The 27631-nt window shown below is 40.5% G+C and overlaps 1 protein-coding gene across 1 annotated transcript in view; it reads left to right on the top strand.

Annotated features, from left to right (window-relative positions):
- col5a2a (collagen, type V, alpha 2a) overlaps window positions 1–27631 on the top strand; it is a 96004-nt gene that overhangs the window by 31574 nt on the left and 36799 nt on the right. Inside the window, exons 2-14 of the mRNA XM_061918402.1 lie at window positions 9294–9515; window positions 15662–15681; window positions 15774–15806; window positions 15915–15947; window positions 19624–19677; window positions 19753–19845; window positions 19986–20057; window positions 24210–24254; window positions 24345–24398; window positions 24459–24512; window positions 26212–26265; window positions 26534–26587; window positions 26677–26730. Of these exons, the coding sequence (XP_061774386.1) occupies window positions 9294–9515; window positions 15662–15681; window positions 15774–15806; window positions 15915–15947; window positions 19624–19677; window positions 19753–19845; window positions 19986–20057; window positions 24210–24254; window positions 24345–24398; window positions 24459–24512; window positions 26212–26265; window positions 26534–26587; window positions 26677–26730 (842 nt within the window). The remainder of the gene's footprint in view (window positions 1–9293; window positions 9516–15661; window positions 15682–15773; window positions 15807–15914; window positions 15948–19623; window positions 19678–19752; window positions 19846–19985; window positions 20058–24209; window positions 24255–24344; window positions 24399–24458; window positions 24513–26211; window positions 26266–26533; window positions 26588–26676; window positions 26731–27631) is intronic.

Consider the following 27631-nt stretch of genomic DNA (forward strand, 5'->3'; position numbering starts at 1 on the left):
GGTTCGATTCCCGCTTGTGCCATCCTAGTTACTGCCGTTGTGTCCTTGGGCAAGACCCTTTACCCACCTGCTCCCAGTGCCACCCACACTGGTTTAAATGTAACTTAGATATTGGGTGTCACTATGTAAAAGCGCTTTGAGTCACTTGAGAAAAGTGCTATATAAATATAATTCACAATTCACAATCTGAGATATCTCATAGTGACCACAGTAACTAATTAGATGACCACAGTAACTAATTAGATGACCATAGTAACTAGCAGATGATGCAGATTCCAAGCATTGTGTCAGGCTTGCCCCTGACAGTTTGGTTGTGTTTTAGTTTTTCCTCTATGTGTGTGTAGTATTTCCTGTCAGCGCTCTTGTTTTGGTTCCGTTTCCTGTTTGTTTCCTGTTTGTCTCCCTGAGTGCTTGGTCCCCTTAGCTGTGGCCAATTGGCACCTGGCCACACCTGGTGTCAATCAGCCAGTGTGCTATTTGAACCTGCCTTCCCATCTAGTCTGTGCTGGATTATTGTCGTGTCAATGTCAGTTCTACTTGTCGTTCCTACTGGTGGTGTCAATGCAGTGTAGCGGTAAGCTATATTCGGTAGCTGTTTGTAGCTTACTGTCTTTTGTTCCCTGCTTCCAGTTTGTTTGTTCTTAGCCAAGTTTGTTATCCACCTTGTGCGCACCTTTTGTTTGTACCCTTTTGTTCAGTTTTGTCTTAGTGATAAATTAAATCATTTTTACCATGAAAATGCCTGCCATCTTCTCTGCATCTTGGGGTTCGTCACAAACTGACTCTGTAACTTAGCATAATTGAAGACTTGCGATCATTAGAAAACATCACTGCACATCATGACGGCAGCTAAACTTTCCATCTTTAACATCTAAAACAATTATTTGGGAATGTCCGGCGGGCCGGATAGAAAAGCTCAACGGCCCGCATGCGGCCCCCGGGTCTTAATTGGCCCAGGTCTGCATTAGAACATATAAATAATGGATTAGTATGTTTATAGTAGCTCGCTTTGTGTATTTTTCTAATGACCCTTTTTTGAAGTTGAATTATTGGTTCTATGTTTTTTTTTATAAACATTTCCCCAACTTCAATATGTTGAATATGGAAAAGTAAAATAATAATAAAACATATGCAGACATGTCTTATTCAGCATGTCTCTTACTTTATAAAGGATAGCCACGGACTTGGATATTTTTTTCCCTTTCTATATTCAATATGCGGTTTCCAACATAATTTATGATCAATTATTATTCCCAAGAATTTAGTTTCACAATTTGTCCTTGCACCACTAAACACTATAAATTTAGTTTTCTTATCATTTAATGATAACTTATTAATATCAAACTATCCATCCATCCATCCATCTTCTTCCGAGGTCGGGTCGCGGGGGAAGCAGCCTAAGCAGGGAAGCCCAGAGAGATATAGTCTTCCCAACGTGTCCTGGGTCTTCCCCGTGGCCTCCTACCGCTTGGACGTGCCCTAAACACCTTTGGGTGGCATCCTGACCAGATTCCCGAACCACCTCATCTGGCTCCTCTCCATGTGGAGGAGCAGCGGCTTTTCTTTGAGTTCCTTCCGGATGGCAGAGCTTCTCACCCTATCTCTAAGGGAGAGCCCCGCCACCTGGCGGAGGAAACTCATTTCGGCCGCTTGCACCCGTGATCTTGTCCTTTCGGTCATAACCCAAAGCTCATGACCGTAGGTGAGGATGGGAACGTAGATCGACCGGCAAATTGAGAGCTTTGCCTTCCGGCTCAGCTCCTTCTTCACCACAACGGATCGATACAGCGTCCATATTACTGAAGACGCCGCACTGATCCCCCGTTGTTCTCACGATCCACTCTTCCCTCACTCGTGAACAAGACTACGAGGTACTTGGGGCAGGATCTCCTCCCCAACCCGGAGATGGCACTCCACCCTTTTCCGGGTGAGAACCATGGACTTGGACTTGGATTCTCATCCCGGTCGCTTCACACTCGGCTGAAAACCGATCCAGTGAGAGCTGAAGATCCTAGCCAGATGAAGCCATTAGGACCACGTCATGTGCAAAAAGCAGAGAATCCTCCGGCCATAAACCGGAACCCTTCAAAGCCTTGATTGTGTCTAGAAATTCTGTCCATAAAAGTTATACACAGAATCGGTCACGAAGGGCAGCCTTGGCGGAGTCCAACCCTCACTGGAAACGTGTCCGACTTACAATGTGGACCAAGCTCTGACCCTGATCATACAGGGAGCAGACAGTCCGATACTCCATACTCTCTGAGCACTCCCCAGAGGACTTCCCGAGAGACATGGTCAAATGCCTTCTCGGAGTCCACAAAGCACATGTAGACTGGTTGGGCAAACTCCCATGCACCCTCAAGGACCTTGTAGAGAGTACACAATACTCACAACTCGCCCGATTTATTTATTTTCCAAAGGGCAGCCTTGGTGGACTGAATCAACTCAACCTCTATTATCCTCAACAGTTCATTCAAGTCTTCTCCTGAACAATATACATTTTTATCTTCTGCAAACATAATACATTCAAATTTATTATATAAATTGAAATGTATTATTAAAGTTATTTATGATGAATAATTACTAGAAAATCTCCTCAAAAACTTCATAAGTGGGCCTAAGAACACAATTTATTCGTAAGAACGGTTACCTGAATGGAGCTCATTGAGCTCCATATTAGCCCAAAAAAAACTGTACGTCAGAATTCTGGGAAAAGCAATTTTCTCATAGCCTTTTTCTTGATAAACGGCATTGTAGATGCTGACCTGTCTTTATGTTCTGGCACTTGTCTGGTGGACTGCCTAGGAACACACTTGAGTCATGCAAAATGCTCCAGATGCTTAGGTTTTTGTTTTTTTTAAACCATCTGAGTGAAACGTGTGCTTTGTTCACGGACGCCTGGAAAATAAACATCAAGTCGACTCAAAGGAAAGGACCGTGGCTTTTCATCTTAGTCATTAATAAACTGAGCTTTATACGGACGTGGAACATACGCCGCCAGGGGAAAAAAAAGATGGTCTTCTTCATGACTTACGGTCTGTTTTTTTTGGACCCCGGTAAAAAAAAAAATCCAAAGACCCTTCCATTAAAAATATGAAATGTTCTTGAAGACTAAGAATATCTCAAAACCCGCCCATCCGGCACTCCACCCTTTTGGAAGGTTAATTTCAGTTTTTTATAAAAGAAAGCATTTTTTTGTAGCCTTTATCCCAGGGGTGTCCCGCAGCTAATCGTTTACCGGCCCGCCACACATTCTGCAAATATTGCAAAATTCATAATATTGCAAAAATTAAAAAAACTTTAAAAAAAAAGTGGAATGAGGTGAAATCTAGTGAGAAAAAGTGGCAATGTTGACACAAAACTGCCATGCAGGCTGTTTTTTTTCCCCTTTTGTCTTTATTTTCTTTTTTTCCATTGCTCAAAAAAAATCTAAGTTATAATGAATCATTACTTAAAAATTATCACTTTATAATGTTTTATGTGGAAAAAACAATTGCATATGTTGTGTGGTTGCCATATAAAAACATAAAAGTTTTGACAAAAGAGCATAAAAACAAACAAATTAATAGTTCAACCTTAAAATCGACAGATATATCGGAAGTTGATCTTGAAATTTAAGTGTTAAAAGTAAAAAAAAAAAAAACTAATAAAAACCTTTCGGATCTGAAATATTTTTAGTAGGATTTTATTTAACTTTTCACTGTTATTACTTAAAAATATTAAGTAATTAAAATCAATGGTGTCCTGCATTATTGATCTTTGAGGTCTTTAATTGCTAAATAAAGGAACTCTCCTGAAGGAATCAATAAAGTACTATCGATCTATCCATCTATCTATCTATCTATCTATCTATCTATCTATCTATCTATCTATCTATCTGTCTGTCTGTCTGTCTGTCTGTCTGTCTGTCTGTCTGTCTGTCTGTCTGTCTGTCTGTCTGTCTATCTATCTATCTATCTATCTATCTATCTATCTATCTATCTATCTATCTATCTATCTATCTATCTATCTATCTATCTATCTATCCATCCATCCATCCATCCATCCATCCATCCATCCATCCATCCATCCATCCATCCATCCATCCATCCATCCATCCATCCATCCATCCATCCATCCATCCATCCATCCATCCATCCATCCATCCATCCATCCATCCATCCATCCATCCATCCATCCATCCATCCATCCATCCATCCATCTATCTATCTATCTATCTATCTATCTATCTATCTATCTATCTATCTATCTATCTATCTATCTATCTATCTATCTATCTATCTATCTATCTATCTAAATACTGCATAGTTCAGTTTTACTATAAAAAACAAAGTTGTCTTTGACAGAAAAGGCATAAAACCTTATTTATTTAAACCTCAAGTTGAGATTTACTGCAAACATTAAATAAAAAATAATAATAATAATTTGACTTATTTTTAACATTTTAGTGACTGAGACCTTCAATGCTCCCCAGGAGCCCTAAGGATAATAAAAAATTCCATATATTTTGTTATGGTCTGAAAATGAAAAATATAAAAATGGGACCCACATGCTTAAATTTTTCCGTGTGTGGCCCTCTGTTGAAAAAGTTTGGACACCCCTGCTTTATCCTGTCCTGGTCGCCAGCCAACCACAGTGTAGAGCAGGGCTATTCAACTGGCAGCCCAGGGCCCAAATCCGTACTGGGGAACTTGGACCACTGTAAACCATGAAACCATGAATTGATTAACGTGGACCCCGACTTAAACAAGTTGAAAAACGTATTCGGGTGTTACCATTTAGTGGTCAATTGTATGGAATATGTACTGTACTGTGCAATCTACTAATAAAAGTCTCAATCAATCAATCAAACACGTTGGCAGATCCTTTTAACCTTGCCAGCAAATATAGAACAACGAGTTCCTAACATGGAATTTTTAGAACTAAGGCGTTCCTCAAGGCACCCCTTTAAGTCCTCATTGTGCACACATGGCATTAAAACTAAAAAAACAAAGACAACTTCAGATTGTTTCCTTTGTCTTATTTTGGCCAAAAAATAGAACAAACACATTCTTAACCCTTGAGTGGCGACTAAGCTGCCCATGTTTTTTGTTTTACCACAAAATCTAAGTTTGTTGTTTTGTTTTTTTAACAATATCTTACTATAAATGGAAGGAAAAAAATAGCACTGTTTTTTAAAATTCTGGTGACTGATTTGTAAAATTCTTACGGTGAAATCTAGGATTGTTGGCTTTACGGTGCATTCATGGAAAAACTGCACCCCAGTTTTGTGTGGCCTTAGGGTCTGTGGGACTTGTTTTCATTTTTTATTAAAAGAAAAATTGTAACTCTTACTGATATGCACCACACTGTGAAACCACACCAAACAAGAATGACAAACACATTTCAGGAGAACATCCTCACAGTAACACAACATAAACGCAACACAACAAATACCCAGAATCCTTTGCATCCATGACTATTCCTGACTATATTATACACCCCCGCCCACCTCAACCGATGCACGGAAGGGAGGGCGGGGGGAGCGGGTTTTGGATGCTCGCGAGGTGTATAATATAGCCTGACAGAGTCATGGATGCATAGCATTCTGGGTAATTGTTATGTTGCGTTTATAAGGTGTTACATTGCGGATGTTCTCCAGAAATGTGTTTGTCATTCTTGTTTGGTGTGGGTTCACAGTGTGGTGCATATTAGTAAGAGTGTGAAAATTGTTTATATCACAACCGTCAGTGTACTCTGTGTCACCCAGTATGCCCGGCTTCCTGGCACGCCCTCATTACTGTTACATGGGTGACCACCGGTAGATATTCGCGAGAATGATTGCGGCTCCCTTTGTCTTCTTCAATTTGTGAAACGGTCCAAAACGGCTCTTTGAGTGGTAAAGGTTGCCGACCCCCGTTCTTGAACATATTTTTGTGTGTGAGTGTGTGTGTGTTACCGTATTAAAATGTCTGCAGTAGCTGCATACAGAAAAAAATGGGAGGTTGGGTATGAGCTCCATAGGTTTTTTTCCCACGGTTCATGGTAAGAATACACACCAACTATAGTTTGAAAGGGTGAAATGCTGACGACAACATACATTGGAACCTCGTTTTACAAATTTAATTCGGTTCTTGAACATGGTTCGTAAACAAAAAGTTTGTATAGTTTTGCAGCGTTCCCCATCAGAGTCAATGTAAACATAAATAACAGGTTTAAGCCTTAACAAAAGTCCATATTTTAGTATAAAACTGTGCTCTTAGAAGACACTATATATGTTTATATTTGTTTATATCTATATATATATAAACACGACAAGTTGAGTTTATACCAAAAAGTTCTATTTTGGTTTCATCTGACCACATGACATTCTCCCAATCCTCTGCTGTATCATCCATGTATCCATTTTGGTATAAACTGGTCGTGTTTGGAGGAAGAAGAATACTGAGTTGCATCCCAAGAACACCACACCTACTGCGAAGCATGATGGTGGAAACATCATGCTTTGGGGCTGTTTTTCTGCTAAGGGGACAGGACGATTGATCTGTGTTAAGGAAAGAATGAATGGGGCCATGTATCGTGAGATTTTTGGCCAAAACCTCCTTCCATCAGTAAGAGGTTTGAATGGTTACTTACTTTCCACCATAATTTACAAATAAATTCTTTAAAATTCCTACAATGTGAATTCCTGGATTTTTTTTTCACATTCTGTCCCTCACAGTTGAAGTGTACCTATGATGAAAATTACAGACCTCTGCCATCATTTTAAGTGGGAGAACTTGCACAATCAATGACTAACTAAATACTTTTTTGCCCCACTGTAATTGACCGCCATAACCACAACACCAGGGGGCGCTCCCCCAAACCACGTTAAACCTAGATTCCGATCAAACAAAGGTCTTAACTCAAATATTTAAAGATGTATTTCCGTGAGAGCCATATAATATTTTTTAACACTGAATACAACTAAATGTGTGCATTTTTAAGTAAGACTAACATGTTTCGAGTATAATAAAGCCCTTATTCGTTTTAATAACATTCTTATTCTGAAGTTAACCAATAATAAATCAAATACTTCTTACCATTAATGCGACTTCTTGAACAAGTCTGGTAGAAAACGGATGGATGGATAAAATGCATGAGAATGTTTTGTATTTTGAACGTTATTTTTAGCTCTTTGCTTACTAGCGGAATTATTCATAATTATCGTGTTAAGCCAGGGGTGCCCAAACTTTTTCCACTGAGGGCCGCACACTGAAAAATCAGAGCAAGCAGGGCCATTTTCATAATTTGTATTTTAAAAAACAATACAATATATGTATAAAAAAATATACATTTAGGCCTCCACTCAGTTATGATCCCGGGGACCCCAAAGGGTTTCGGTCCAAAAAAAAATTAAAAATGTGTCATTATTCAGTATTATAATTTATATTATTATGCAAGTTTTAAATCTCTAGATCAACATTCGAAAAAGAAAAGGAAAAAACACAAAATATGCTATATTTTCACCCTATAACTTTTTTAGGTGGGATATTTGAGATTATATAATAATTGGAGCCTTAATTTTGGATCTTGATTCATTATTATTTTTTGAGCAGTGACACTTAAAAACAAATCACACTAAAATAATTGGGTATCCAAAAGTGTCCTACTTATTAAAGTGTTAAAAAATAAATTATACATTTTTTTTACTGTTTACTTGTACAATAATCTCGATATCAACTATAGATATATCTGTCAATTTCAAGTTTTATTGATGTTTATGTTTTTTGTTTGTTTTAGGCCCTTCTTAAAAAAAAAAAAAACAGCTCAGTTTTTTATATGGTAAAACACAAAATATGCAACATTTTCCCCCAAAAATACCTGAAAGTGGAATATTTAATTCGATGTAATCGAAGCCTTGTATAGCTCAATAATTCAAAACGACATTGATTTTGATTCATTATTATTTTTTAAAGAAAGAAACAGCCTGCATGGCAGCTTAGTGTTATAAGAGTGATAAGCGTTGCAACAATGTATTGTTACATTTCACCTGTTTGCTCTTTTATACAACTTTTTATGTTTTAAATTTTTTTCTTAACCCTTGTATTATGTTGGGACAAAATGACATTGATTATGTTGCGGGTCTTTTTGACCCGTACTGTGTAAATGTTCTCAAAACAGTCAAGAAAACAGGTTAAACCAATAACAATTGTATTTTAGGTTGTATAAACATTTAGAAAAGTGACATACAATACACTTTTTATTCCAATTGCATTATGTTAAGGGTCAATTGGACCCATTTCAGTTTTTGTGTTGATCAAAGTACTGGTTATCCTTTCTTTTTCTTGCTGAAATCTGGTGACTTTTCCTCATTTAGGGTCATGAACTGGTGTGTAAATCTGGACACTTTGTTGTGTAGTGGAATGTTTGTGCAGAGTTTGTATAAAAAGATGATGTTGCGAGTAATTTTGACCCAGGCGCTTTAATGTGGGTAAATAGCTGTTCAGATCCAAAAATAAACATGTCTCCTTGATGTACTTTTTACTTTGATGTACAATTGTTTGTATTTTGATTGTCTCTGAGACCCAGAGCCAGGTGTGTGAAGAGAGGGAACTTTCTCACACTTGTCCTTGTCCCCTCAGATGTCATCTTTCCGGAGCTCATTTTTGGTGAGTTTGTCAAAGAGATGACATGAGAACAGTGACAAGGACAAGTGTGAGAAAGTTCCCTCTCTTCACACACCTGGCTCTGGGTCTGAGAGGCAATCAAAATACAAACACTTGTACATCAAAGTAAAAAGTACATCAAAGAGACTTGTTTATTTTGGCTAATTACCCACATTAAAGCGTCTGGGTCAAAATGACCCACAACATCATCTTTGTATACAAACTCTGCAAGACATTCCACTACACAACAAAGTGTCCAGATTTTACACACCAGTTCATGACCCTAGATGAGGAAAAGTCACCAAATTTCAGCAAGAAAAAAGAAAGGATAACCAGTACTTCGATAAACACAAAAACTGAAATGGGTCAAATTGACGCTCAACATAATAGAAGGGTTGATTGTATTCTTAAAATGTGCCGTGGGGCCGTTAAAAAAATGACATGCGGGCCCCACTTTGGACAGCCCTGTGTTAAGCAATGTCAGCTAAGATTTATCTGAGAGCCAGATGAAGTCATCAAACGAGCCAGATCTGGCTCTAGAGCCATAGGTTCCCCTACCCCTGTCTTAACCCATTCTCCTTCTATGCCACATCAAAATGGAATGCACTCCCAACAGATGTAAGAGAAAGTGACAACTGATTCACGACGTTTCTGTCCGTGTTTCAGGGGACGACGGGAGCTGCTCTGCGGATGGCCAAGTGTACCCCAACAAGGACATCTGGAAGCCGGAGCCGTGCCGGATCTGTGTTTGCGACAGCGGTCTGGTCCTCTGCGACAACATCCAGTGTGACGAGTTGACCCACTGTGAGAAGATGTTCATCCCTGAGGGCGAGTGTTGCCCCATTTGCCAGAGCGAGAGCCCCAGCACCGGCGGCCAAGGGGCTTACGGTGAGCAGGGTTTGATTGGGATTTCCTTACAACAGAACGATATGGCTAGCTTTGGTAGAGTGGCCAGGTTCGACCCCCGCTTCCGCCATCCTGGTCAATGCCGTTGTGTCCTTGGGCAAGACACTTTACCGACCGGCTCCCAATGCCACCCAAACTGGTTTAAATCTAACTATCGGGTTCCACTATGTAGCCTACTCAGTGGCCTTGTGGTTAGAGTGTCCGCCCTGTGATCGGTAGGTTCTGAGTTCTAACACCGGCTGAGTCATACCAAAGACTACGGACTGGACTCTTACTGTTATGTTAGATCAGGGGTCGGGAACCTTTTTGACTGAGAGAGCCATTAAAGCCCAATATTTTAAACTGTATTTCCGTGAGAGCCATATAATATTTTTAACACTGAATACAACTGTCAGGTTCAAACACTGATGATATCTATTAAACAGACAAGAAGCAAGGAATTAAACAGAGACAGGATTCAATTTAGCTCAATGAGGAGAAACAAGAGAATTCTACACCTCTTTCATTTGGACTTTCCCTGATTACAACAAACAAATGCGTGCATCTCTTATTCTTTTTAAAAACATTGTTATTCTATTCTGAAGCTAACCAATAATAAATTAAAATGCTTTGGACTATTAATGCAACGGATGGATGGATTCAAATGCATGAGAACGTTTTACATTTTGAACATTATCGTGTGAAGTGAAGTGAAGTGAATTAGTTTTATATAGCGCTTTTCTCTAGTGACTCAAAGCGCTTTACATTGTGAAACCCAATATCTAAGTTACATATTTAAACCAGTGTGGGTGGCACTGGGAGCAGGTGGGTAAAGTGTCTTGCCCAAGGACACAACGGCAGTAACTAGGATGGCAGAAGCAGGGATCGAACCTGCAACCCTCAAGTCGCTGGCACGGCCGCTCTACCAACCGGGCTATGCCACCCCGTGTTAAGTAACGTCAGCAAGATTTATCTGAGAGCCAGATGCAGTCATCAAAAGAGCCACATCTGGCTCTAGAGCCATAGGTTCTCTACCCCTGTGTTAGATCCACCATGGACTGGACTTTCAGAATATTATTCTAGATCCACTCGACGTCCATTGCAGTCCTCTCCAAGGTTTCTCATTGTCATACCACTGAGTTGAGTTTTTCCTGAACCGAGGATGCCGTTGTGGCTTCTGCAGCCCTTTGAGACACTTGTGATTTAGGGCTGTGTAAATAAACATTGATTGATTGATTGATTGACCCATTACCTACCACTCAGCATCAAGGGTTGGAATTGGGGGTTAAATCACCAAAAATGATTCCCGGGCGTGGCCACCGCTGCTGCTCACTGCTCCCCTCAAGGGGAACAAGGGGATGGGTCAAATGCAGAGGACAAATTTCACCACACTTAGTGTGCGGGTGACAATCATTGGTACTTTAATTTTAAAGCGCTTTGAGTCGCTAGAGAAAAGCGCTATATAAATAAAATTTACTTCACTATATAAATATAATTCACTTAAAACCTGAAGGAACACTATAGCTCGGTTGGTAGAGCGGCCATGCCAGCAACTTGAGGGTTCCAGGTTCGATCCCCGCTTCTGCCAACCGAGTCAGTGCCGTTGTGTCCTTGGGCAAGACACTTTACTGCTCCCAGTGCCACCCACACTGGTTTGAAAAATGTAACTTGGATATTGGGTTTCCCTATGTAAAGCGCTTTGAGTCACTAGAGAAAAGCGCTATATAAATATACTTCACTTCACTTCACTATATAAAATATAATTCACTTAAAACCTGAAGGAACACTATAGCTCGGTTGGTAGAGCGGCCGTGCCAGCAACTTGAGGGTTTTAGGTTCGAGCCCCGCTTCTGCCAACCGAGTCAGTGCCGTTGTGTCCTTGGGCAAGACTCTTTACTGCTCCCAGTGCCACCCACACTGGTTTGAAAAATGTAACTTAGATATTGGGTTTCACTATGTAAAGCGCTTTGAGTCACTAGAGAAAAGCGCTATATAAATATACTTCACTTCACTATATAAATATAATTCACTTAAAACCTGAAGGAACACTATAGCTCGGTTGGTAGAGCGGCCATGCCAGCAACTTGAGGGTTTTAGGTTCGAGCCCCGCTTCTGCCAACCGAGTCAGTGCCGTTGTGTCCTTGGGCAAGACACTTTATTGCTCCCAGTGCCACCCACACTGGTTTGAAAAATGTAACTTAGATATTGGGTTTCACTATGTAAAGCGCTTTGAGTCACTAGAGAAAAGCGCTATATAAATAAAATTTACTTCACTATATAAATATAATTCACTTAAAACCTGAAGGAACACTATAGCTCGGTTTGTAGAGCGGCCTCGCCAGCAACTTGGGGGTTCCAGGTTCGATCCCCGCTTCTGCCAACCGAGTCAGTGCCGTTGTGTCCTTGGGCAAGACACTTTACCCGCCTGCTCCCAGTACCACCCACACTGGTTTGAAAAATGTAACTTAGATATTGGGTTTCCCTATGTAAAGCGCTTTGAGTCACTAGAGAAAAGCGCTATATAAATATACTTCACTTCACTTCACTATATAAAATATAATTCACTTAAAACCTGAAGGAACACTATAGCTCGGTTGGTAGAGCGGCCAGGCCAGCAACTTGAGGGTTCCAGGTTCGATCCCCGCTTCTGCCAACCGAGTCAGTGCCGTTGTGTCCTTGGGCAAGACACTTTACCCACCTGCTCCCAGTGCCACCCACACTGGTTTGAAAAATGTAACTTAGATATTGGGTTTCCCTATGTAAAGCGCTTTGAGTCACTAGAGAAAAGCGCTATATAAATACACTTCACTTCACTATATAAATATAATTCACTTAAAACCGGAAGGAACACTGGTTGACGTGCAGTTTTGTTTGATTTTTCCCTCCCAAAAATTGCACATTGTAATGGATTGGATGACTTTAAAATATGACAAGTTCCTTATTAACCCTTTAACGATGCCGCAAAGTTTTTTTTTTTTACCAATCAGACTAAATACGCGTCTGACGTTGTCAGCACTGATACTATTATAACCTCAGGGGAAATCGAACTCAAGAAATGTGTATGTACGTACAACATTTAAAACCTTCATCATATGTGGAACTAAAAAATGTACTAATATGAACCGGTTTGAGAAATGTTTTAAACTCAAAAGGGCTTACTAAGTACAGGGAACATCTGGAACCTCATTGAAAAGTTAAGTTAAAGTTAAAGTGGCAATGATCGTCACACACAAACGTGGTGTGGCTTCTGGAGCTTCTGTTTCTTCACGCTGTTGACAGAATAATGAATATAATGACAGTGCAGTAAAGTTAAAGTACCAATGATTGTCACACACACATGAGGTGTGGCGGATTTATTCTCTGCATTTTACCATTCACCCTTGATCACCCCCTGGGAGGTGAGGGGAGCAGTGAGCAGCAGCGGTGGCCACGCCCGGGAATATTTTTTGTTGATTTAACCCCCAATTCCAACCCTTGATGCTGAGTGCCAAGCAGGGAGGTAACGGGTCCCATTTTTATAATCTTTGGTATGACTTGGCCGGGGTTTGAACTCACAACCTACCAATCTCAGGGTGGACACTCTAACCACTAAGCCACTGAGGAGAATATCATTAATCACTTTATGAGAATCAAAATTTATTGAAGTAATTATTAAGGGAACGGTTGTATTTATTACTCGTTGATTCAGGTGTGATATAAAATGAAAACCAGAAGTGAACAAACGTGTTAGTTGTTTTAAAATGGAAAAGAGTTAGGATTAAATACTCCTTTTCAGACATGTTGTAAAGAAAATAAATGACGTAATATTTGGAAATGCATGTTCAAAATAAAGCTGAACCATCCAACTGAATTTTTAAAGATTCCCGAACGATTTTTGGGTCGTACCTTTTAATTTGTTGATAATGATTATAATCAGAACTAGAAACATTGGAGAGGACCTTTCGATAAGTCCACTACCTGTTAACGGATTAGTGTCCCCTAGATTTTTCTTATTAAGAAAAAAGTGTTATTGCCACCTATTTTAATTTCGGAAAAATCCGAACAAAATGCTAACACTAACAAATCGCATGCTAACAATATCAACTTGTGTGGATTTGTCGTGATAACATGGCAACTACTCTTGTTTCGTAGACATTGCTCAAGAGCTAAATCTCAACGTAATATACAAAATGATAAAACTAGAATCTGACAAGAAAATTGTCATTTGGGAAGAATCACAACAAAATTCCAATCCTAACAATGCTATCAGCTAGCAGGCCAAACGCTATGCTACCAATCTGTGTTTATTAATTGTGACAACATGGAAACAAACAATGTCTGTAACACGGCAGTAAAACGGCTGATCCAACAAAACAGAAGTCATCGTCTTGGACCCACTTGCTGAGGACGCTAGCTCTCCAATCAGCTAAACAGACTCATTTTTTATTTACATACCTTTATTGTTTTCAAATGGTGTCTGTAACAAGGCAGTAAAACGGCTGATCAAACAAAACAGAAGTCATCGTCTTGGACCCACTTGCTGAGGACGCTAGCTCTCCAATCAGCTCAACAGACTCAATGTTTATTTACATACCTTTATTGTTTTCAAATGGTGTCTGTAACAAGGCAGTAAAACGGCTGATCCAACAAAATAGAAGTCATCGTCTTGGACCCACTTGCTGAGGACGCTAGCTCTCCAATCAACTAAACAGACTCAATGTTTATTTACATACCTTTATTGTTTTCAAATGGTGTCTGTAACACGGCAGTAAAACGGCTGATCAAACAAAACAGAAGTCATCGTCTTGGACCCACTTGCTGAGGACGCTAGCTCTCCAATCAGCTAAACAGAATCATTGTTTATTTACATACCTTTATTGTTTTCAAATGGTGTCTGCAACACGGCAATAAAACGGCTGATCCAACAAAACAGAAGTCATCGTCTTGGACCCACTTGCTGAGGACGCTAGCTCTCCAATCAGCTAAACAGACTCAATGTTTATGTTTATTTACATACCTTTATTGTTTTCAAATGGTGTCTGCAACACGGCAGTAAAACGGCTGATCCAACAAAACAGAAGTCATCGTCTTGGACCCACTTGCTGAGGACGCTAGCTCTCCAATCAGCTAAACAGACTCAATGTTTATTTACATACCTTTATTGTTTTCAAATGGTTTCTGTAACAAGGCAGTAAAATGGATGATCCAACAAAATAGAAGTCATCGTCTTGGACCCACTTGCTGAGGACACTAGCTCTCCAGTCAGCTAAACAGACTCAATGTTTATGTTTATTTACATACCTTTATTGTTTTCAAATGGTGTCTGCAACACGGCAGTAAAACGGCTGATCCAACAAAACAGAAGTCATCGTCTTGGACCCACTTGCTGAGGACGCTAGCTCTCCAATCAGCTAAACAGACTCAATGTTTATTTACATATCTTTATTGTTTTCAAATGGTGTCTGTAACAAGGCAGTAAAACGGATGATCAAACAAAACAGAAGTCATCGTCATGGACCCAATAGCTCCGGTAGCTAGCTCTCCAGTCAGCTAAACAGACACAATAACTCCACGGTGACGTCTTGGTGAATTTACGGAGGAATTTGCGAAACTGGAACAATGCAAAAAGAATGCCATTATAAGTTCATAATACTGACACAGACACCAGTGAATGTGTTAGCATGTTAGCTAATGCTAACGATAGCACATACAAATATGCATGAAAACACTCCTACAGTCATCACGTAATAAGTATAAAAATGTTTCGTTATATTGTAAAACTTACAAACGTTGCTTGGAGTGATGGATGAAGAATCCATATGAGTAGAAACGCTATGAATAGCAAGAAGACACAACTGCATAAATGAAAGGACAATGAAGTCCAAAAGATGGCACCATAGCACAAACAAAAAAAGACATTCTAAACGTATTTTCTTGTTTTTATTATGGCTTCAGCGAATAATTTTTTTTTAAATCAGCCGCACCGTCTTATAAGCCGCACGGTTCGAAGTGAAGGAAAAAAGTTGCGGTATATGGCGCGTAATTTTCGGTATTATTTTTCCGACTGACGTCACTATTTTGCATGCAAACCTGTGTATTTTACACCACTTTTACATGATCAATGTTAAGCAGAAGATTAATGCATGTCTGTTTTGTTTTTTTTAATGTAGGTGGGAACACAATCTACCAGGTAGGCGACGCTTTTTCAACAAAAACGTTGTACATTTATGTGACGAATCACTGGGATTTCTAACATTTTCCCATCTCTGTCTTTGACTCCAGGGCCAGAAAGGAGAACCCGGTGATGTCCCAATTGTATGTATCATATTTCTCTTCATAAAAAAAACATTTACACGAAAGAATGAGGGGGCAAATAAATAAAAAAAAGAATGCATATTCTAATGTCACCTCATTTCTGTGCAGGTGAGGGGGATTCAAGGTCGTCCCGGACCTATGGTGAGCAACTTTTGATGCATTTTTGACTGTGGCTACAATCAAGGACTTCAAATATTTTTCTTGTCAATTTTTCTGTACTTTTTTTGCACAAATTGTACAGAAGATTTGAGAATTTGTCCTCAAATTGTGTTGAAGTTCTGGTAGCTAAGTCTTGACTTGAGGAGTTCGCCCATGGTTTTGTTCCCTCAATATTCAGATCAGTGCAGGGCAGTCGTTTTTTGCACAACAGAGGGAAGCCATCTTGGTCAGGGCAAAGATAAACACTTTGGATCCTGCACCCATCCATCCATCCATCCGTTTTCTACCACTTGTCCCTTTCGTGGTTGCGGAAGATGCTGGGGCTTATCTCAGCTGCATTCGGGCGGAAGGCGTGGTACACCCTGGACAAGTCGCTACCTCTTCGCAGGGCCGACAAAGATAGACAGACCACATTCACACACTAGGGCCAATTTAGTGTTACCAACATACTTGCCAACCTTGAGACCTCCGAATTCGGGGGGTGGGGGCGTGGTTTGTGGCGGGGCGTGGTTAAGAGGGGAGGAGTATATTTACAGCTAGAAAAGTGCAGATTGGATTTTAACCTATTTATAAAATGACATCAAAAATAAATATTTAGTGTGAGAAATCATTAAGATGATCAGTGTTTCCACAAAGATAAATATAATTTATTATTAATAGTAACATACAGTTAAAAGTAAATTGAGCAAATTGGCTATTTCTGGCAATTTATTTAAGTGTGTATCAAACTAGTTGGTTTCAAAAAGGTTGGTGACCCCTGATGTAGATGGTACCGTCACATATGCATGTACAGTAGATGGCAGTATTGTCCTGTTTAAGAGTGTCACAACATTGCTGTTTATGGCAAACGAACTGCTTTACGGTAGACGAAAACGTGACTGCTGTTGTTGTGTGTTGTTACCGGGCTGGTAGGATATTAATGAAACTGCATAACAATAAACCCACATCAGAAACCCAAGAACTCGCCCTCGATCATTCTACAGTTTTAACGTCATTGGGCAGGCTCGCTGTTTATGTTGGGGGAAAGCGGACGTGAAAACAGGCTGTCGACACGTCACTCAGGTCCGCATGGAGCTGGAGGGGGCGTGGCTTCCAGGTCCGTCTGAATTTTTACTTGTCCGGGGAGGGAGAGGTGCTGAATTTTGGGAGTCTCCCGGAGAATCCGTGAGGGTTGGCAAGTATGGTTACCAATCAACCTATCCCCAGGTGCATGTCTTTGGAAGTGAGAGGAAGCTGGAATACCCGGAGGGAACCCACGCATTCACGGAGAGAACATGCAAACTCCACACAGAAAGATCCCGAGCCCGGGATTGAACTCGGGACTACTCAGGACCTTCGTATTGTGAGGCACATGCACAAACCCCTGTTTCACCGTGCTGCCCCGGATCCTGCACCATCCTCTCAAATTAGGGCTGTCCTGTGCAAGTACCGTATTTTCCGGACGACAGAGCCGCACCCAGTAAATTTTAGAAGAAAAAAAATATTTTCCCATATTTTAGCCGCAACGGACTATAAGCCTCAGATACATTTTGAAAGAAAGATTTTCCAAACGTTTATTTACATACCTCAATTGTTTCCAAACGGGTGTCTGTCACACGGCAGTAAAACGGCTGATCAGACAAAACAGAAGTCATGGTCATGGACCCACTAGCTGTGAAAAATAACTCTCAAGTCTGCGAAACAGACTCGATAAGTCCACAATGATGTTTTAGACTTAGACTTAGACTTGTGACGCTTTGCTGGCATTGTAGTGATGCGGGTGCGTTCTCTCACAGCGTGAAGGTATGAAATGAAGATTTATTATCACTAACAAAACAGACTAAGAACAAAAACACTTGCACAAGGCACTACAGACAAAACAAACAGAACTAGCATGGGAGCTAGAAGGAACAAAGAACGCTAGCATGTGAGCTAGGGAAATAAGCAAAGGAATAGCGTGGAAGCTAATGAATACAAAGTCTTTTACCACAAACGGGGATAGCGGCGTCACCTGTTGCGTTGCACAGCAAACTAGACTGCGAAAAAGAATGAACAAAGAAGGCAGGCTTGAATACAGGAACGTAATCACAAGGCAGGTGCGCGTAAAAAACAAGATGCAGGTGACACTAATACGTGACTACGGCAACGGAAACAAAACAGGTAGTGCCACCAGGAACTAAGGAAGTCAAATAACAAAACACGATACAAAGACGGAACAAAAACAGAATATGACATGATCCAAGTAACGGATCATGTCAAGACTTCCTTTATTGTCAGTCAAATTTAAACATTAAGAAATCTCGTTGCATTAACACGTGGCAGTGCATGAAAAAAATACGGATAAGGTGCAGAGTGTTTGCATTTACAAAAGAAGGTGCAGATATGAATAGATTGCTATACAGATAAATGTATTGCACATTTGCATATGCATCCACTGTAGAGGTTTCTTCTCTCCGGGTTCTTTGGACCACCAAGCACTGACATGACAGTATCGTCCAATACGGTTTATTTTTCAATACATTGTCTTTGCTTTTCAGCAATGGGTTTGCGTTTGTCTGTCTCGCTCTTGCTCGTGCTCCAACTCTCCTATCCTCCCTGGCTGCTGCCTTTTAACAGAGCGACAGGTGATTAGACAAGCAGGCCCAGTTGGGCCGTATACGCACCTGTCGCTGATCTCAAAGACGGTCCAAGCACACCCTGGTTAGCTGCAGGTCCGCAGGCCACGCCCCCCCACATACACGTTTACGTATGTATGTAATATTGTCTTTATAGTCCAGCGAGTTAATCCGTTTATGCTGGGATTGAGGGGATTATTATGATGCGTTCAAGGGTCTTACGGCCTGAGGGAAGAAGCTATTACAGAACTGCTATGGAGGCTGCGGAACCTCTTTCCAGAGTCCAGCAGTGAAAACAGTCATTGGTCCGGGTGGGAGTAGTGTCTACGGATTTTCTGAGCCCTGGTCAGGCGGTGGCTTTTTGGGTTCTCCCGGATTGGAGGAAGAGGAGTCCTGATTATCTTTTCCGCCGTCTTCCAGTCTGAGGCACTGGCATATTGGTGAATTTGTGAAACTGAAACACTACAAATGCCATCGTAAGTTGATAGCACTAACAAAGATTCTCATATTAGCTAATGCTAATGGCGATAGCGTCATTACATTACGACAGCACGTACAAAAATGCATGAAAACACACATACAGACATCACACATGGGACGGTTTAGTAAGTAAGAATTGTTTTCATCATATTGTAAACAATACAAACGTTGCTTGAGGTGACGGATGAAGAATCCATACGAGTAGAAACGCTATGGACGGCAAGAAGACGGAATCGCCCTTGCACTTCCGGTTAAAATCTCAGTCCAAAAGATTGAGCCATAGAACAAACAATAACACACCTATACAGTGTCTTTGCTTGTTCTTTTTTCTACAATTTGCATCATGGCCGTCAGCGAAGACAGAACCATGAATTAGCCGCGGGGAAAAAGTAGCGGCTTACAGTCCGGAGTTACTAAGCATGAACTGATGAGAAGTGAAATAGCTTTGATGGTCCGGTTGCAATCAACTATTTTCTGTTTTGATTCATCAATAAATATGTAAAAGATGTCTATGCACTGACATTAAAAAAAATCTGATCAAATCAGCTGTTTCATGTATGTATGTTTTTTTCCCGCCGAACTAGGGACCCCCTGGTTCCCCTGGAGAAAGAGGAGACAGAGGAAACAAAGGAAGACCTGTAAGTTCATGACTTGTTAAGAGTTTTTGTGAAATATTACTTTTGATTAAAAACAATGCATATCGTTTTTCTCAGGGAGTGCGAGGCATTCAGGGTTTTGACGGAGAGCCTGGAATCCCAGGACAGCCCGGTGAACCTGGACCTCCGGGACACCCAACTCACCCAGGAGTAAGTTGTACCCGCGGTTGATTTTCCCACGACAATAAAACATTAACTTTGCATGTTTGCATTAGACAAATCAATGCCTGAACTAAAACGCTGTCTTGATGAATGCGGAACCTGAAACAACTCTGATTGATGACCTACAGGGCCTGGGGGCGCAGATCGCTGGAGGGTTTGACGGAAAGAATGCACCCCAGAGCATGCTGAGTGGCGCTAGGGTAAGATGTCGGCAGGATGTCGTACCTCAACAACATTTAAGTGTAAAGTACGTGTAGTTATTACTTTTCTCAAAGACAGTTGATTTGGTTCGGTTTTTGGCTTCATTTTTAAAAGGTTAGATATTCTTTATAGGCTTGAATGCTATGATCTACTCCAGGGATGTCAAATTTGTTATGATCCGTGCAGCGGATCATAACAAGTTTGGGTTTTTTGGGTCAGTTTTCTGTTGGTTTTGACTCCTTCGGTTCCTGCCTGTGCACTTATCAGTTGGTTTCCATGGTTATGTATTATTTTCACCTGCCGCTTGTTCCGGTCTCACCCCTGTTTTGGAATCAGAGACAATATTTAAGCCTGCCCTTTTTGATCACTCTTCCTGGGTTCCTAGTTTGCGGTAAGCTACGGTCGTGTTTGTGTTTCTGGTTCCAGTTTCTGTGCTAAGTATTAGCCCTAGCTTCCTGTGCGTTCGGCACGCTGTTCTTTTGTTTCCAGACTCTGTGCTAAGTGTTAGCCTTAGCTTCCCGTGCGTTCGGTACTGTGACAGGTCTCCAGCCATCATCGTGCGGGTTGCAAGGACCATCGAGACGCATTGTAGCAGGTTTGACTCCAGTTGGTCACGCCAATTTCTAGCCCAACCTCTCTTCCTGCTCGTCTCGGCGCACCTTTCGGTGGCCGGTGGCTGCGTCTTCCGCGGGGGCTCATCTTTCTCCTGGTCGCTCTCGTCGCCTCACTGTCTTCGTTGTCTGTTGTTCCTTCTCCTACTTCTGCCACGATTGCTCCTCCTTCTCCCCTTTTATGCTGCAGCAGAAGATGCAGGGATTGAGAGCAGGTGTGTCGTTTACGCACCTGACTCTGATGGCTGCAGTGTCGCTCCAGGCGTGCCCCGCCTCTCCGCTCCGCTGCATGCTCCGCCTCCTGGAGCAGGACCGCTGATTGTCATAGCCTGCTGTTGGCTCGTAGGCTCCGTCTCTTCACAGGCCCCCGTGCCTTGAGTTTGACACCGGTGATCTACTCTATTGTAACTGTTATTTGGACAGAGTGCGAAAAACACACAATTTGATTATTCAGTTACTTTTAAAAACAAGAAAAGGTTGGACAAGTTTGAACTTACTTTGAAATGTTTGGTTTTTTCAAGGCTCAAATATGTTGATGGTACGTTTTTGTTTTCAAGTGAATCTTGACTTGGTTATTTGGTGGAGAAACTCTTGTTGGCAGAAGTAGATAGGTCAGGTTGATCACATCTCAGGGAGGATGTTTTGCCAACTCTTTTAAACAGATACTATCCAATAGTTTTTGGCTGCAACTGTTTCAACATTTTCACAGAGATTTTCTTTGGGGAAAAAGTCCTATAAACTGGTGCTTCTTTGCCTATCCTTGAACCCTTCTTTTTTGCCTTTGCTGAATGTTTGGAGTCATTGAACCAATTTGTGTTAATCCCATTTTTAGAAAGCCAAACACGATCAAATGATAGCGTTTCCATGGGTTGTAGAAAGCTGAATACTTGAGAAGTGCATGGAATCTTACTCTTTCTCATATTGATTCCTGTTCAGTTATCTGACTAAGGTCTAAGATAATATGGTACATGAGCTTGTTTATCAGCCCTCAAACTATCAAGTCTTCCTGGAGAAGATTTCCACCGTCATGTTTGACAGTGAGGAAGTTGTTCTTGGAGTTTTGTCCATCCATTAGTCAGGTGTTCACCAACCAACCTCAGATCACCCTCTAAATGTAATTCTAAAGTTTGGTGGTCCAAAGACATAACAGCCGTAACACCACAATGCTTCACAGTTAGTAGAGTGTTGACTCATGTTTTCAAGATAATCGTGAGTTAGTTAAATGGTGGAGAAACTCTCATATGCCATGTGTTTCTTGTAGTTGATCACATCTCAGGGAGAATGTTTTTTCAACTCTTTCAAACAGATACTATCTTATAGGTTGTTGGCAGCAACTGTTTCAATTCTTTCCAGGGATTGTCATTGGGGTAAAAGTCCTAAAAACGGGTTCTTCTTTGCTTAGCCTTGAGCCCTTCTTTGTTTCCTGTGCTCTATGTTTGGAGTCATTGAACCAGTTTGTGTTAACCCAATTTTTAAAAAGCCAAACACAATTAATTTAAAATGATCCCATGGGTTGTAGAAAGCTGATTACTTGAGAAGTGCATGGAAACATACTGTTTGTCATGTTGATTCCTGTCCAGTGATCTGACTAAGGCCAGGAAGTTCTCATCTAAGATTATATGGTTCCTGAGCTCGTTAATCAGCCCTCAAACTATTAAGTTTTCTTTGAGACGCTTTCCACTGCCGGTGAGGAAGTTGTTTTTGGTGTTGTATCCATCCATTGGTCAGGTGTTCATGAACCAACCTCAGATCACCCTGTGCATGTGGTTCTAAATGGTTTTGTTGGTGGTCCAAAGTCATAACAGCCGTAAAACCAAAATGCTTGACAGTTAGTACAGTGTTGACTCCTGTTTTCAAGATAATCGTGAGTTAGTTACTTGGTGGAGAAACTCTCATGGGCAGAAGCAGATATGCCAGGTGTTTCTTGTAGTTGATCACATCTCAGGCAGGATGTTTTGCCAACTCTTTTAAACAGATACTATCCCACAGGTTGTGGCTGCAACTGTTTCAACTCTTTCCAGTGATTGTCTTTGGGGAAACAATCCTATGAACTGGTGCTTCTTTGCTTATCCTTGAACCCTTCTTTGTTGCCTGTGCTGTATGTTTAGAGTCATCGAACCAGTTTCCAAGGGCGTAATCTAGATGTATTAATCCGATTTTTAGAAACCCAAACTCGATCAAATGAAAGTGTTCCCATGGGTTGTAGAAAGCTGATTTCCAGCCAGATTACTTGAGATGTGCATGGAAACATACTGTTTGTCATGTTGATTCCTGTTCAGGGATCTGACTAAGGCCAAGTAGTTCTCCTCTAAGATTACATGGTACATGAGCTCGTTTATCAGCCCTCAAATGATCAAGTCTTCCTGGAGAAACTATCCACTGCCATGGTTGACGGTGAGGATGTTTTTCTTGGAGTTGTATCCATCCATTACTCAGGTGTACACGGACCAATCTCAGATCACCCTGTACGTGTGATTCCAAACGGTTTTGTGGGTGGTCCAAACTCATAACATGCATAACAGTTGGTACAGTCTTGACTCCTGTGGGCGTCTTCAAATTTTAGCTGTGTTTAAAGGTAACTTTCTTGGTTTGCACCGGTCCAAACTGGCTTCACTGTGGACAGGGACGTTGGAGTCCCACCGATTTTCCGGCCTATGTTAGGCTTGATGCTGAGTGGTTCTTTGTTTCTCCCTGAACATCCTAACCAATTAGTTTTCACTTGAGAATGGCATCGTGTAAGCCTTTTTGTAGACCTTGACAAAGTGGTGACACATTCACATGACTCATATTTAGGGACGATTCTTTGAAATCCAGTTTAAGAAAGTTATTAAAACACTTATATATCTATCATTCTCTTTCTTACAACTTTTTGAGACTCATTTTATTAGGTATGGGTACCGTTAATGTTTGAACCAATATGGTACCGATTCCCAGTACTTAGAAATTGATATTCAATTGTACCAATTTTCGACACTTTTGTGTGTTAATAAATGTCAATTGTTTGATGATAAAAAAATGTGTTTTAATGTAACACTTTAAAAATTGTTAATTATGATGACTGTGGTGTCCAGTTGTTATATCGTGTTATTGCATTTGAGTCTTATTTGCAAAGCAGTTGCACTTCAGAGCAGAAAAGAGACGGCAGATCAACTGGTCTAAAAGGGGGTGGTCAATTTAAAGGCTAGTGTATACAAATTTGTTTTAAGATGGGACTTAAATGCTTCTACTGAGGTAGCATCCCTAACTATTACGGGGAGGGCATTCCAGGGTACTGGAGCCAAAATAGAAAATTTGGGGCTCTGGGAATCACTAATAAACCGGAGTTCTTAGAACAGAGATTTCTTGCCGGGACATATGGTACAATACAATCAGCAAGATAAGATCGAGCTAGACTCTTGGGTATTTTATACGTAAGTAGTAAAACCCTTAAAGTTGCATCTTAAGTGCACAGTGTAGGTGAGCCAGTATAGGCGTACTATGATCAAACGTTCTTGCTTTTGTCTTGTCTTGTGATTGATAAAACCACAATATTTGTTTTAGGGCGAAGCTGGAGCAAGAGGACCTCCCGGGCCAACTGGCGCCCCTGTAAGTCTCCTACAGTATATCTTCAATAAGATCCAATAAATCACAGACGGTACATAAAATATCAAATGTTGCTTCTTTTGCTTGTTCAAGGGTCAATCAGGAATACAAGGACCTTCCGGAGATGTTGGCGATCCAGGACATATGGTATAACATTTTGCATCAAAACAGTCACAGGATCGTTACAATGACAATGTGTGTTTTCAGGGTCCATCCGGGCAGAGAGGACCTGAGGGACCCCCAGGGAAACCGGGAGAAGATGTAAGTCAAGTATCCAAAAAATATTCAAGACTATATCCTCGACAGCACACTCTCCTTTCAAGCCCACATAAACAACGTTACCCGGTCTGCTTACTTTCATCTACGAAACATTAATCGACTTCGCCCATCCCTTACCCCACATACTGCTGCCATACTAGTCCATGGCCTTGTCACCTCAAGTCTCTCCACAAACTTCAGCTTCTCCAGAACTCTGCAGCCCGGATAATCACCAGAACTCTTTCAATCCAGCACATCACCCCTGTTCTGCAGCAACTCCACTGGCTACCCGTCAAACACTCTATCCACTTTAAAATAATTCTACTCACCTTCAAAGCTGTCCATAACCTCTCTCCGTCATATTTCTCTGACCTGCTCCATGTCGCCACGCCCTCACGTTCCCTAAGATCTTCTTCATCCATACATCTCACTGTCCCCTTATTTCAGCCGCGCTGCCCCTCATCTTTGGAACTCATTACCACCAGACCTTGGTAACCTAGACTCAATATCCCTCTTGAAATCAGGGCTCCAAACACACCTATTCCTGACTGCTTATTCACTCTAAATCTTGTTGATCTTTTTTGTTGTTGTTGTCCAATTGTTTTGATTTCATTGTTTTGATTCCGTACGGCAGGGGTCACCAACCTTTTTGAAACCAAGAGCTATTTCTTGGGTACTGATTAATGTGAAGGGCTACCAGTTTGATACACACTTAAATAAATTGCCAAAAATACCCAATTTGCTCAATTTACCTTTAACTCTATGTTATTATTGATAATTAATTATATTTATCTTTGTGGAAACACTGAACATATTAATGATTTCTCACAATAAATATATGTTTTTGCTGAAATGTTTTAAATAGGTTAAAATCCGATCTGCACTGTGTTAGAATATATAACAAATTGGACCAAGTTATATTTCTAACAAATAAAAAACATTATTTCTTCTAGATTTTCCTGAACAAAAACTTTTAAAAGAAATTCAAAAGAATTTGAAATAAAATCGAAATTTGATTCCACAGATTTTCTAGATTTGCCACGATATTTTTTTTGATTTTTTTAATCACAATAAGTTTGAAGAAATATTTCACAAATATTCTTCGCCGGGAAAAACAGAAGCTAAAATGAAGAATTAAATTAAAATGTATTTATTATTCTTTACAATAAAAAAATAAATTTACCTGAACATTGATTTAAATGTAAAAGGTAAAAAATGTGTTTAAAAATCTTAAAATCATTCGTAAGGTTGTATTTTTTCTCTAAAATTGTCTTTCTGAAAGTTATAAGAAGCAAAGTAAAAAAATAAATGAATTTATTTAAACAAGTCAAGACCAAGTCTTTCAAATATTTTCTTAGAATTTCAAATTCTATTTGAGTTTTGTCTCTCTTAGAATTAAAAATGTCGAGCAAAGCGAGACCAGCTTGCTAGTAAATACAATTAAAAAAATAGAGGCAGCTCACTGGTAAGTGCTGCTATTTGAGCTATTTTTAGAACAGGCCAGCGGGCGACTTATCTGGTCCTCACGGGTTACCTGGTGCCCGCGGGCACCGCCTTGGTGACCCCTGCAGTACGGTGTCCTTGAGTGCCCAGAAAGGCGCCTTATAAGTAAAATGTATTATTAACATTATTATTAAGAGCGTCAGTCGATTTACAAACGACATATCATGGGTCTTTAACCATGCGACTGTTATGTCCTCAGGGTGAACCAGGCAAGTCGGGAAATAGTGGAGAAGTTGGATTCCCGGGATCGCCGGTAAGATTTCAAACATCTACACAGCAGTGGATCTGCAATGGTTTTACGTCTGGCACGTTCACCAAAGTCCCTTTCCTGGTCCGCCTGTTGGTTAACCAAATCACTGCCGCCACCACCTAGCTGGAGACGTGTGTATAGTTCAAGTACGAATAAAGACGCCAATGGTAGACTTGATAGCCCACCCCCATAAGCGCTAAAGTACAGTAATGCGTATTCCGTGTTGTGACCCTTTTGTTTTGTTGATGAACAATGACGACTCCCGTTTTAGGGATCCAGAGGGTTTCCAGGTACACCGGGACCCCCCGGACTGAAAGGGCACAGAGTGAGTAGAAGCAGTTCGTTATCACGTGTAGTATTATTAAACTTGTTTATTTTCTCCTATTTAACTTCAAGTTTTTTTTTTCATGACAGGGCCATGCGGGTATACTCGGGCAAAAAGGTGAATTGGGAACAGTTGGATCCAAGGTAAACACATGGAATTTGACGATTGTATTAGGGAATTTGATCCTGGAACACTCTCATGCCTTGATACCGATTTGTCTTTATTATCCAGAAATTGAATTTTACTCATTCATTGACTTTGTCGTTAATAGCCGTAGTTAAATTATATTTTTAATTGGTTTATTATGAATCCTTTTATGTGTCTTTCTGATTGCCAAAATAAAAATTCACACCGAGCAAATGTTTGACATTTCTTGGGGTTGCTTTTGTTCGTGGTATAAGGCCTATCAGCTTTCTCCAGTAGGAAGAGTATTCATTCGGCCCCATTACTCACGGTTTACCTGACACATGAAACGTGATAAATTTGGGGGCGGGGGCAATAGGGGTGGTCATTACCCACTTTGCCTGCCAGATGGCAGTAGTGTGTTGAATATCTTAAAATAATCCAACTTTGACCACAGCGTCAGTTGCTAATATAAAGTGGCGCTTTCCATAATTTTTTGTCAGACCGCATCGCAAAATTATTAAGAGAAGTTATGATTCGCGATCCAACCATAAGGATAGGATAGGGTCGGATATACATTGTTCATGTAGATATTGGCTTTCACTATGTAAAGCGCTTTGAGTCACTAGAGAAAAGCGCTATATAAATATAATTCACTTCACTTCACTTCATCACACGCAGTAATCTTTGATGGTTGTTGGTTATCCATTCTGGGTGAAGATCTGTTCACATCCAAACGCGATTCTTATTCATCCCGATTCTAAATCCATTCATCATTTTTAAAGTTTAATTTATTTTTTTTCCTATTTTTCTATCAATTTAAAAAGGAGCCTTTCTGAACTGTTACCTGTTTTGAAAAGGTTTCATTATGATTATTATACCAAATAATACATTGCAAGAAACGAGAATTGTGTCTAATAG

Source organism: Nerophis ophidion, linkage group LG13, assembly GCF_033978795.1.
Source record: "Nerophis ophidion isolate RoL-2023_Sa linkage group LG13, RoL_Noph_v1.0, whole genome shotgun sequence".
Classification (NCBI taxonomy): domain Eukaryota; kingdom Metazoa; phylum Chordata; class Actinopteri; order Syngnathiformes; family Syngnathidae; genus Nerophis; species Nerophis ophidion.